A 13,240-nucleotide genomic window follows, 5' to 3' on the forward strand; every position below is an offset into this window, starting at 1 on the left:
AAAGACTTGGTTCTTACAGAGCTTACAGTCTAGGTAGGAAGATAGATCATTTAATCAAATAATTATTAATGTAAAATTACAAGTCCTAAATTAAATTAAAAAAAAGGAAGCATATGGAAAACCATAGAAGATAGGGCAGAAGGGTCCGAATCTAGTTGCGGGAGGGGACAGTTGGGAAAACGCTCCCTGAGGAAGTGACCTGGGCTGACATCTGAGGCATGGTGGGAAGGCAGGGTGCGTGTTGTAAGAGAGGTGGCCTGGCAGGTGGGAAGACCCGAAGCCAGGGTGGATGGACTTGGGGCAGTACGGAGGACCAGATCCTTCAGGCCCTTATTGGCTCCATGACGAATTCTGGTTCCCATTCTGAAAGTCACAGAAGGCCACGGAAGGGGTTTCAGCGGGCCAGGGACATGATCTGAGTCCCACTCTCACTGTCACTCCATGTGGTACAGAAAGTGGAATTTAGGGGGAGGAGTAGAAGTGTGAAGACTGGCCAGGAGGTGTCGGCAGTAATAACCCAAGTATGCAATGGAAGAAAAGCACACACAGACCGATTAAAAAGCTCTTGGGGAAGGGGTGCCTGGGTGGCTCAGTCGGTTAAGCGTCCAACTCTCCATTTCGGCTCAGGTCATGATCTCACAGTTGGTGAGATCAAGCCCTACATTGGGCTCCGTGACAACAGCGTGGAGCCTGCTTGCAATTCTCTCCCTCTCTGTCCCTCCCCTGCTCATGCTCATTCTCTCTCAAAAGAAAATAAACATTAAAGAAAAAAAGCAATTGGGGAAGTAAATGGCATAGACTTGGTGATTGAATTGAATATGAGGGTCAGGAGGAGAGAAAGTGCCAGATTTGGATGATGCCACACAAAAGGAATCGTGAAGGACCAGGCTGGGGACTATGGTGTTGGGCCTGTTGAGACTTCCAAGTAGACGTATTGAGTAAACAGTTGAATATTCAGACCTGGAGATTACAAGTGAGTTTTGGGTTGGATATGCAGATCTGGAGGTCTTTGGCAGTTAACATCTTGACTTTGGCAGTTAACATCTTGATGAGGTGACCTAAGGAAAATTTATAGAGCAGTGCTTCTTGGGGGGCGGGTCGTGAACTTGGATGGGGGAAAAAAATTATATCGTTATTTCCACTAACCCCCAACTGAAAGCTAAGCGTAACTTTCATTTCTGAACGCAGGCAACGAACCGCGGTGGTATTGGCAGTTCCTGTGACTTTGTCGCCAATAGAAATCACAGATATTTTCACATTTCATTAAATTTGTTGCAGATGTCTCAAAATACCCTTTACGCCCATCACTTGTTATTTAATGTGTTAATAAAGAAGCACATACATTACTGAATCACAGATTTCTAAAAATATTTTGATGACTATTTCGATAAAAGTGGCTTCCTTTGAAATCCTTTGTATTATTTTATGCGTTTGAAATATTCTGAGAAGAGGATCTAAGAGAGTTCACCATAGTGCCCACGAGGTCTGTGATACAAAATTAAGATAAACCCCTAGGTATGGAGTGGGAAGAGAGCCCGAGCCTCGAGGAATCCCGGGACTCAGGGCCTGGGCAGCAGTGGAGGAACAGGAGGAGAAATCACCTCCAGAGACACCGGAGGAAACCCGGAGGAGAAGATGGCTTTGCAGGAGCTCAGGGGCACATGCTTTGGGGGGACTGAGTGAAGGGGCCAGTGGAAGCCACTGGGAGGGCAAATGTGGAGAGGACCCAAAGACCTGCCCCATTCATAGATGTGGAAGTCATTTGACAAAGTGCCATTTCAGTGGAATGAGGGAGCATGAGAGCCAGATTGGAGTGGGTTGAGGAGTGAGTGGGAGGTGGGGAAAATGGAGTCAGTCAGTGTAAATAATTCTTTTGAGAATTCTGTGAAGGAGAAGAAATAAATGGAGGGACAGGATCAAGGGAGAACTTTTTTTTTTTTTTTTTTTTTTTTTTTTTGGTGGGAGACCGTGGATCACGATTAGATGCTGATAGAAGGTTCTGGGTCAGCTGGGGGTGCAGGCAGGGTGAGGGAACTGGATGGAAAAGGGTCTGTGGGCAGCAAGGAGGCGGGATCTTGAGGAGAGGGTAATGCACAAGAGAGGGGATGGGTGGGCAGGGCAGCAACGAGCTAGGGAAAACTCTGAGGACCACCAAGGTGTGGAATGGAAGAGAGGAGGGATTGAAGACTGGGCAAAGGGAAAGAGGATCCAAGTGAGAGAGCTGAGCAGGGCAACACGGCAGCACTGAGGGGTTCCAGGAGATTGGTGGCTGTGACCTTTCAGTAAGACCATTTCTCAAACTTGAGTGACTTTTCTGCAGCAGTAACCAGGGGCCTGGATATGGACCCAGAGACCACGGAAGGCTGAGACTGCCAGAGAGGCGAGAAAAAAAAGACAAAGGGCAAATGGACCAAAGGTTCCCAAGAGGTGGGAGAGACATCAGAGTAAAAGTGGATGAGCAGGAGAGCTGGAAGACTGTCGTCATCAATGGATTTTGGACATGGAGACCTTTTGGTTGATGGCGCAGTCTGGGATGTGCCGTGGGCTGGGGGAGGCGGCGGCTGAGGGGAGTGGACGGGGGCACTCAAGATGCATCAGGAATTGAGAAGCCAGGGTGTGGCCTGGTGGGTGCCAAAGTCATCCAGGATTGCGGCAGGAGATCAGGGGATGGGTGAGCAGAGACCAAGCCACTGCCAGCGTCTTCACTGAGTAAGAGAGTGGCCAGGAGACAAGAGGGATGATGTGTGTGGGGGGGGGGGTGGGGAGAATGGTGGAGCGAAACAGCACAAGCCTTAGGGCACCCGTGTTTCCATCAAAGCCTGGGGAGCAGTGGTCTGGGAGCAGAATTGGGAGTGAGAAGGGCACCCTCCTGTGTCCTGATCCTAAGGCAAGGGTGCAGGGGGGTATGACGGGTGTCCTCCAGGGAGGGGAGCTCTGAAGAGAGGTCTGATGTACATTTCCTGTGCTGCAGGAAGACTGGGCGGCTCACCCTTTCCCAAACGTGCCCATCTCTCTTTGATTTCAGCTCTTCCTTCCACCTGTGACGGTGCCCTGCCTCAGCTCCCCACCCCCCACTCCCAGCTCCCCAAATCCTGTCGTGCCTTAAGATCCAGATGAAAATCTGCATTCCTCTAGGAAGCTTTTCCAGGTTTCCTTTTGCCTTTTTATTACACTCATCAGATACCGTCTTGAACTGTAGGCATTGGTGTAACGTCTTATTTCGCCCACACTGTGAACGGGCGGGGGCACGGCTTTGTTATTACCGTGTGCCCACAGCATCTAACACCGCATCTTGGACACAAAGTGGTTTGCAATTCCTTAATGAGTAAAGTGGTATAAAAGCAAAACAAAAGAAGGTTTCAGGATGAGATGTTGTATGTTCTAACTCATGTTTCACCCAAGTATGCACCTGAATAATATCTTGCAAGTGAACAAATTTTTAAGTTTGATAGCTGAGTTTTAATTGGTTTTTAACAAGGTTTGGGTTTTTTTTTTTGTTTTAAAAATTAATTAGGGCCATTTTTTTTAAGTAAGGAATTTTAATAAAAGGTAGTAAACCAAAATACATAGTACTGCATAAAATGGGCAAAAATCTACTTTGTTATAATCTTCTGTCATGCAATTTCGGAGCTGCTGAGTCCAATTAACATCAGGAGCCCTCTGGATCAGAGGCCACCAATTCTCGGCATCCACAATTTCACTGAACTGGGATAACAATTGGTGTTTGTATCACCCGGCCACATGGCAGAATCGCCCTAGTGGAAGGATTCACTCTAGGCTTGTCTTGCTTATCTGTTAAAAAAGGCAGGACAATATTCTGGAAGCAGCTGCAATTTGAACTGACAGTTGCCCCATTTTACTGCCATGGCCTATTTTTAAATTACCTAGTGGAACTCAGACAAAGCCCAGAAATGAAGGAGAAGTGAAGCATTCCTGGCTTTGCCCGCGATACAGTTATTGTTTGCTTTCTCCATTAATGCTGTTAGAGACCTTCAGCACCCTGGTTTGCCCACAGAAGGGCATGCACGCCAGTGTATTCCAATTAATCTATAACCTAATTATAAAAGAAATATCCAATTTAGTCTGGTGACTTATCTGGTGGAACATGAATTCACATCTGTATAACAACATGACTTCTGTTATAAAGTACAGCGGAGTCCCGGGCCAACTTTGGGCTGTTCTGAGTTTCCTCTGTCCACGGAGAGCCTTGAACCCAGCCCTTCTATGTCCTCGTGTTCTTGCCTATCTGTGACCAAAGGAACTTACCCAGAGCTTTGAAGAAGCCATCTGTCCATTCGTGGAAGGGTATGCACGGAAGAGTGCTCTCTTTCATTGGTCACTCTCTGGTGATCACCACTGTGGAGGTTTCCAAGTGGTTGATTGGAATGGATTCCTCTTCAAGCCCAAACTGGCCATTGCACACTGGCAACCTTACTAAACTACTTGCCTCTCAGTAATTGCAAGCAAGGTCAGGGAGCATTCACCACTCCACTCCAAGTAACAACATCTCCTATTTTCTCTCGTGCGGAGTGAGGATTCCTATTTTGGCTGTTACGGCTATATGCCTATAACACGTGCGTGTTCCTAAACCATTCCGGTAACTGTCAGCCATCAGCCATTCCTTGAGTTCCTGTTACATGGTGGGCATTGGAGATATGACAACAAATGCACCTATTCTCGAGTGGCTTCCAGCCTAAGGGAGGAGGGAGATAGGAAGAGGAACCCCAAGGTGGACTTGAGTCCAGAGTGTGTTATGGGAATACAGAAGAAAGACAATAGCAAAGTGACCTGACTCCCAGGAGAAGCTCTAGAAACTTCACAGAAGAGGTGCCCTCAGGGTTGAGAGGCAGGCCAGCCAGGGCCTTGAGTACCTTGCTAACGTGTTTGAACTTGATCTGTGGGGATCCACTAAAGAATTTTCAACAGAGGAGTGACACGATCCAGACGGATCCGGATCACTCTTAGTACCGTCTGGAAGACTGGCTGGAAAGGGTGAGGTGAGGGCAAAATGTCCAAGGAAATGACTCTGACAATTTCCAGGCAAAAAAAAAAAAAAAAAAAAAAAGATGGCCCAGCAGAGGGGAGTGTTGATGGACAGATTCCCGAGAAAGGAGACAAGATGATCTGGCTTTGGTGTGTGATTACTGTGAAGTGTGAGAAATAGCAGCAGAAGGAACCCAAGATAATTTCTGGAATTCTGGCTTGGGCAGAAATTAATTCAGGAAGAGGGACCGTTTTGAGGGAACCAGATGACGCAGTCAGCATCTTGAGTCCGAGGTGCTTGTGGGACACGCCATGGGGAAAAGATCAACAGCTAAAATGGAAAACAAACTCAGATGAGAATTCTCGCAGATCTGCGCTTGTCAAACTGTGAGCCGCACATTCTCTCTCCATGACGTACATTTGGAGCTTGAGATGTGTGCAGGGCCACGTTATTGCTCAGGTGCACCTTGAGGGTGCGGAATCTGAGCTACAGTCGAGAGGGTGGCTAGGACAAACAGCGCACCAGGTGCTAATGGTGACTCCTAGCCTCCCAGGGTGGGGCCTGCTGGCAGTTAGAACCCGTGTGTGCGTGTGCGACCTGCCTCAGCCGCACACCGGCCTGGAGCCAGAAAGAAGGGAGGCCCGACCCTCAAGGAATCCGACAACGGACCAGCAGAAGTCAGAAAAACGAGAAGGATGAGTCATGGAACGCTTATGCCATGTGCTAAGCCCTGGCTGCTTTCATGACACCGGTAAGGGTGTTGGTGGGTTGACACTGACAGATTAATGGGAGAATAACTTCCCCAAGAGCTGTTTGAAAGAGGAGAAGCTGAAGGTTTCACAGGCAGGGTAGGCTGAATAAGAAGGTAATGAAAAGAGGCATGCAAATATAGCGAGGTCACAGAAAACACAAAATGCAAATTGAGCCAGCCTTCTCGGACAGCTGCACTGTCCTCAGAGAGCTAACATTTGCAAAGAGCCACAGTATGTAAAGCACCGTATTGTGGATTATACTTTCTGGCCCATGGGCTCTTGTCTTGTTTTGTTTTTTTGAACTTGACCACAATCTGGAGCAGCGCTGTCACATAGAACTTTCGGCAGTGGTGGAAATGTCCTATATCTGCGTGGTCCAATATGGCAACCACGGGATACATGTGGCTACTGAGCATGTGAAATGTTGGCTGGTGCGTCTAAGGAACTGAATATAAAATTTTTCTTTTGATTAATTTAAAGTTAAAGGTAACTGGCCACACATGGCTAGTGGCCACCTTATTGGACGACACATTTCTAGACTTTCGCCGCCCTCACGTATGGATGGACATTCTGACTTTTTAAGCCACTGCAGGTTACTTGAAGAGGCTTTCTTTTTCATTTTAACCTCCAAAGTTTGTGTGGATCATTATGGAAAAAACAATTAAGATGTTTATGTTGGGTAGTTGCCTTCACACTTGAGAGTACCGTGCTTTCTGGGAGGTTCGGGTGATCTCACTGGTCAACATCCCACCGAACCAGGCCTGGGGAAGAGCCATTTGCTACTGTTATCAGGTTTACTGCCTCTTTCCAACATAACGTTGGGTCCTTGTGACCTGGAATCTAAATATTTAGTTGCTGGTTGCTGATGGTAAAGGACAATAATCTTGTTCCTATTAGCAAAGCAAACAGTACTCTTGAAAAACCGAGAGCTGGGTGGTCTCCGCCTTCGTTGCCGGCAAAGTAAATGCAGTGACGATCTGTCCTAAGTCCTTGAGGTATGTGCATTTGGACCAGCAAGGATAGATGAGAAATGCTCATGATGTCCCTTTTCACAGAAGGTTGCTGCCTGCAAAGTCATGGGCTTATCATTTTCATCATTTTCTTTCTTTGGAAAAAAAAAGATTTTTTTTTTTTTTTAATGTTTCTTTTTGAGAGAGACAGAGCGTGAGCAGAGGAGGGGCAGAGAGAGAGGGAGACACAGAATCCATAGCAGGCTCCAGGCTCTGAACTGTCAGCACAGAGCCCAGCGCAGGGCTCAAACCCATGAACTGTGAGACCATGACCTGAGCCGAAGTCACACGCTCAACCGACTGAGCCACCCAGACGCCCCTCATTTTCATCATTTTCTATGGGGAAATCAGGGCTCCTGTTTCTTTTCTGTAAAGGTTTGAGAAGGCAACATATCCTGTCAATCACAGCAGGGAATGATCCAGGCGATGTGTCCTCCTCTAGGCCAGCAGCTCTCCTGGGGACACTGTTTCCTGTTCATATTGAGAGACTGCTTTGTTTTTAGTCTACTGCTCATCCAACTCCTAGTTGATGACTTTGTGGAGCTCTTATGTATTTCCCTTTTTATTCTAATCTGATTCGTTAACAAGGTTGCATGTAACTTTGAGAAGGATCTAAAATTAAGTTGCCACATAAGGTTGGCTTTTAGTAATGTGGCCTGGGATTGGGCTGAGGCAAAAGAAGGTATTCTAGAAGTCTCAGAACCCAATACCTACTGGAGCACCATTTGTAAGAACAGCCGGACACCAAGGCAATTTATAATGTAATCAAATGTTAGTATGAACGCAAGAGTCTCACTTGTTCTTGCATTGATCCCACAAGATAAGCATTAATAATAAGTACCTCCGTGATGGGAAACTGAAGTGCTTACAAGTGCTTTGTCTGAATTCACACTGTAATGAGGGACAGAGATGGCCCTTGATGATAAGTGTTCTTTCTATGCCACACCATTAACTTAAATGTATTTAGGAGGTACCACTTTAAAGAACATCTCAGCACGAGCTGGGTGGTTACTGCTTTATCTTGGATTTAGACGTAAGACAACCTCTGCCCAAGGCACTGGTCGTGGTGAGGCGCTTGTGCGGAATGGTGGGGCCACCGCGTTGGGAGATCTGCCCCCTGCCAGGCAGGTGTCTGGAAACGATGGCTTGATACTGGATCTGTTACTTGACGATAAATGTCTCACTTATTCCAGGTTCATCAGAACTGTGACAATCTGAGATCGGGGCAAGGAAGGAACGAGTGACAGAAGTTGCAATACCAGTGTCAAAATACGGGTGGTGGTGCACTTCACCTATTGACCGTGTGGTGGAAAACTTCCCATGGCTTAAGCAGTCCACTTCCCTACCACCCGCTCAGAATGAACTTCCCTTCACAGATCAGAGGCAAAGCGTTCCTTGGAGTTTTCAGCCACAGGAGTCTCTAAAAGGGAATTACTTAGGGGAATGTTTACCTAGGGAGGAGGGCTAGGTTAGGTTTACGTCTGCTCATGGACACGTATCTTTCTCCTGGTCTTTTCTCATCGACCAATGATCTTTTGCAACTCTAATTGTCTGATGTGACATTCAATACACCGAGCTCTGGAAACTGGGACTAATCTGGCCTGGGTTCTCCTTTGGGAGGTGCCCATGTTCTTATACCCTCCTCTGGGACCTGAGGATCCCATCCTCAGGGATCCCCTGGGATCCTCATCCTCCCTGGCACTGAGGTTTGATAAAGAGGTTTGATAAGTTCTGTATCCCCTCAGGATTCAAAATATAGCAGGGCAGGCCCAGACTATGAAGGCTGAGGAACAGCCAGGTTTTCATAGAAATTTGGGTGGGGGTCCAAACCTGGGAGGAGAGCTCTCCAAACCAACCCATGATCCTGGGGGTTGAAGAGTTCTGGATACGGTTTGTCTCATAAGGGATCTCTGGCTTCACTTGTACCAAGCAAAAGTGGAAGGATTGAGCGGGGGGTGGGGTCAACACTAGGCGCACACAAGTCATATGGCTGTTGAGTGATGCTTTCAGGGACATTCTTGCTCCCCCTGCCCTTCCTGTGCTTTTGTATCTGGGGGGAAATTCTCCAGTATCCCCCAAAGAATATCTGTAATACAGAGAGGAAAGCAGAGGTGAATTTCATTGGGGAAACTTCTGATTTCGTCACTCTTCTTGACACAGAAGATGTGACCTTGGAGGCACTTGTACAATCAAGGCCCAAACCCTTGGGATATCATTACCTGGAAAATAAATCTGAGATTATTTAAGTAATGTTGTTTTGGGGTTTCTGGCAGGTTGAGGTACCGTGGCATAGTGCAACATGAAAAATCCTGTTCTTACACTTTAGAAATTGCCAGCTTTTTGCGTTTTAGCACATATTTTTGTTCTTATTTCATAATTACTTTTATATGTACAACCATATCCTTTTTTAGATGTGGTCTGAGCATTTTGCCATGATGATTTAAAGAATGAATAATTTTTATAGCATAAAGAAGAAAACTACAGAAATCTGTCACCAGCCTGTCCCCTAAACAAAGTTTATGGAGAGGAGCATAAAACTTCTAGTCCTAGAATGTCCCAAATGTGTGAGTATTGCCATACAAAATGGCCACGGCTATGCATGTGAATCTTTGCGTGAAAATAGAAGAACCCAGCTGCCCATTTCTTTACCAATCTAGGAAGATTGCTACATGCTACCGTTCGACTTAAATTGGCTTTTTTCTTATCAGTCCTTGAGTTTTGTTTCTAAGTGCAAAAAATGTGAGAATTTATCTTAATGCTAGAAGTGTGCTGTTCGAGCCAAACTAGATTTAATTTTTGGATTAATCTCACTCCCTAAGTTCAATCAGCAGCAGGCATTATATTTAGTCTTCGACTAACAGGGAGCGATCCAGGCGATGTGTTCTTCTCGATGCTGCCAATGTTAGAAGATAGTCTCTTTCACCTTTAGACTCTAGGTGGAATATCTGATTGTGTGATTTAACGTTCCTTAATAGGGAGTATAGATCTCACCCAGGGATACATCTACACCCATATACATCAATCGCTGATGTTTCTGAGGGATCCTTCGAACATTAAATAACTGCAGTGTGAACCTCCTAGATTAAAAAGAAATCCCAACAAATCGATTGATATCAGGTGTCCAGGATCTATCTCAGGGATCCACACCGCTGACAGAAAGCGAGAGTCCATCCTCTAGAGTATATTGCAGGCATAAAATATTAAATAAGAATTCATAAAAGGCATCTGGCTCATCTTAAATCAATTCGCCATGCTAACAAATGGGTGTTGAATGCAGCTTGTGGTGTTTGGTGCTTACATAGGATAAGTAAAATTCTTACTCGGATAAGATCTTAAACATGAAATATGATCGTATCGTTCAGTGGTTCAGAGCACCTTCCCCGGGGCTGGGCTCCCTGGAAAGGAACTCTGACTCTACCACACACTGGCTATGGTGTCTTAGGTCAATTTTCTGGTCTTTTCTGAGGCTCAGTTTCTCATCTGTGAGGGGAGGTAAATATACAGAGATTTATGAGAATTAAATAAGCTAATATGTATAAAACATTTGGCACAGTGCTGGAACACTGCCACCACTCAGATGATGGTAATGACGGTGACTAGTATTGTCATTGTCTTATCACTATTATTTGGATCTTATCCTTTTTTATTATCATCCAGACAGAAATATTTGAGCAATTTCTAGTCATTACACGATGCAGTTATTACTACATTTTAACTGTATTTGAAAGACCAGACTAAGCAATGCAATGAGTTAGACTATAAGTCCATACACAAATAAGATATATCTTCGTACCCATATCTATGTATGGCTGTGGTTATATGGACCGATCAGATAGACACAGGTGCAGGCGTGTAGATGGAGAGATGATGCTGTGCTTTAGAAAGCCCAGTGCCTCAACTCTTGAAGTGGAAGAGTTGTAGCATTTCTGATTTGGATGGTATCTCAGAGACCATCACCATGGGATCCATCAGGAAAGAAGAACGAGGCCCAACCTGGGTGAAGGGGGACAGTCACACAGCAGAGGAGCAGCCCCAGGCAGCATCCAGGATGGGATCTCCTGCCCCTGTATCTCCCTGCTCTGAACTGTAGGATTTGTTTCTTTGTTTGCTTGTTTGCTTTATTTATGAGAGAGAGGGTGTGCATGAACCTGAGCAGGGGAGGGGCAGAGAGAGAGGGAGACAGAGGATCTAAAGCAGGCTCCGTGCTGACAGCAAAGAGCCCGACGTGGGGCTCAAACTCACGACCCGTGAGATCACGACCTGAGCTGAAGTCAGACGTCCAACTGACTGACCACCCTGACTTTCAGGATTCTCCAGTACCTCCTTTTGGAGTTGGCTTTTTCCTAAGTGACGTATGCATGTGCACGCACGTGTATACACACACACACACACACACACACACACACACACACACGGCAGCAGGAGGGTATCTCCTAGATTTCTAAGTACCTGTTTGGAAGATGACCCAGTTGAAAACCGGGGTCTCTCCAAATTTGTCTGTTGCCCCCCAAATTGATCTTGTTTCTTCTCATTTGGGTCTCTTCTGTATTCCTGTCGTCTCAGACAAGCCTGCAGAATACAATTTTTTTAAAAAGTATCTTTGGCTTAGGTCTGCGACAAACTTTCATGACTTTTTGCTTAATTCCTATCGTGAGGAACATGAAATACACAATGTCCAGCTTCAAGGGCTCATCAGCACATTTACCAAGTGTCAAGACACTCAGCCAGGCATCACGACTCTCTTCCCTTTGCCCCAAAATGCCAGGTCAAAAATAGTCGTCTCTGCTTTAATAAGTTACAATGACAAACACACTAAGAGGCGTTTTGACAAGTGTGTCCCCAACAATTGCTTCCTTAAGGCAGGAAGTACCTGAAAGGCAGCATTCAATTCCCTTCTGTCTTCATTCTCTTCAAAGCTCTGCTCATTCCAGCATGGCTCTCTGTCCCCCTGGATCACTCCCAGTTATGGGATCAGACCCTTCCTACCTGAGAGCTTTCGCACCTGCCCTTCCTCCACTTTGAATGCCTTTCACAGGGGTGTTCACAGCACGGCAGGCAAATCTGTGGATCTACTAAGATCCGGCTCAAGAGACATCTCTCGCCTTGCCAAGCTCTTCTTCCCCAGGCCGAATTAATTGCTCCTTTATACAAAAGCAGCTGGAATTACACAATTTTCGTTTTTACTGTTGTATTTAGTTGCTTTGTTTTGAGCCCGTGTCTCCTGCTGATCAGTGAGGACCCCTCAGGGTAAGGACCACCTCTTACCTTTTGAATCCCCTCAGCGTCTAGCACTGCATGTTAGCTCAATTGCATTATTGTTTCAGGGGGAAATATCAGTCCCTGAATGCAAAATAATAAAAACAAAATAACCACCCAAAAAAATTCCATTTTCAAAAAACGAAATTAAGAGAAAAATCTAGTACCAAAAGATTTCTTCTCCAGTATCAGGACTGAACAAACCCCAAGAAATCATGTGCTATATGGGGGTTTCCGGTGATATTTTAAATAGTTTAAAATAGGAAAACTTCTTGGAGCCTTTCTGTAGATCCAGTGCCCAGATTCACCTTTGCTCTGCTAGAGCCAAGTTATCCCCTGTCATGGTAAAGAAACGCAACGTAAGGACCCAACAATACTGTTTCTAAACGGGGCCTGACATCTCCCTTTCCTGGCTGGGTTAAGAAAGGAAAGATTCCTTCCGCATTTTCCCCCTTTGTTAGAAAATGCATCTCCTTCTTTGATGTGGAAGGACATGCCAGAATTTGACACCACTGGGAAAGCCTAATATGCTACATGGTTAAAAATAGAAATGACCTGATATTAACAAAACAGTTACCACTTGGAACTGGGAACAGCAAGTTGGTTTACATTGTGCCCCACAACAATTGCTGGTGAGGCACTGGCCTGGGGGTTGGGGCGGTGGGGGGGGCGGGTGGCTCACGCACTGCTGGCCAGGTGATACTTGCAGCAAGTGGAATCCTGGATTCCCAGGAGAAGGGTACTGTTCCACCCTGCCTTATTGGGGAAGGGAGAGCACTCCAAAATGGTTGCCGCTTTACTTTCCCCCCTGTCTCACTGTTAACCTTATTTTCAAAACTATGCTATCTAGATAGCAAGCCATTTTAATAAATCGTGGGCAGTGTTTGTTTTCATCAATAATTGAAGCAAGAAAACCCCCAGAATACTGGACAGTAACTATAATAAATAAGTGAAACAAACACCAAGTAATAAAATAAACCAAGGTAAACCTAAAGAGAGTTAGCCAGAGAGTTCAATGACGTTCAAGTAAATATGGGCCTCCTCTTTTCCATTCCTTTTACAATGACTTCAGATTGGAGCTCGTTTGGGAGGAGTCCTGGCTGCCACTGTTGTTTCCTGGAGCGGCAGATGTCTGTGTTATCCTAACCGACTGGGATTAAAGGCGCAAGAGGCAAATGCTGATAGGCTAAAAGTGCAGGACGGTGTTAGCAAATGCACGCAGGACCAAAGCAGATTTT

General features: G+C 45.8%; 1 protein-coding gene across 13 annotated transcripts in view; it reads right to left on the bottom strand.

Annotated features, from left to right (window-relative positions):
• Positions 1-13,240, bottom strand: part of MARCHF10 (membrane associated ring-CH-type finger 10) — an 83,635-nt gene that overhangs the window by 54,917 nt on the left and 15,478 nt on the right. For 12 of the 13 annotated variants that reach the window (XR_005783718.1, XR_005783717.1, XM_040452026.1 and 9 more), the window contains one exon: positions 11,196-11,315. The exons of the other annotated variant lie outside the window; for it this stretch is intronic. Coding sequence is in view for 10 of the 12 variants with exons in the window: in XM_040452026.1 (XP_040307960.1) it covers positions 11,196-11,315 (120 nt within the window). In the remaining 2 variants the exon portion in view is untranslated. The remainder of the gene's footprint in view (positions 1-11,195; positions 11,316-13,240) is intronic. 13 annotated transcript variants of the gene reach the window in all.

The sequence above is a fragment of the Herpailurus yagouaroundi genome, unplaced genomic scaffold (genome assembly GCF_014898765.1).
Source record: "Herpailurus yagouaroundi ecotype Mexico unplaced genomic scaffold, PumYag 206, whole genome shotgun sequence".
In the NCBI taxonomy this organism is placed as follows: Eukaryota; Metazoa; Chordata; class Mammalia; order Carnivora; family Felidae; genus Herpailurus; species Herpailurus yagouaroundi.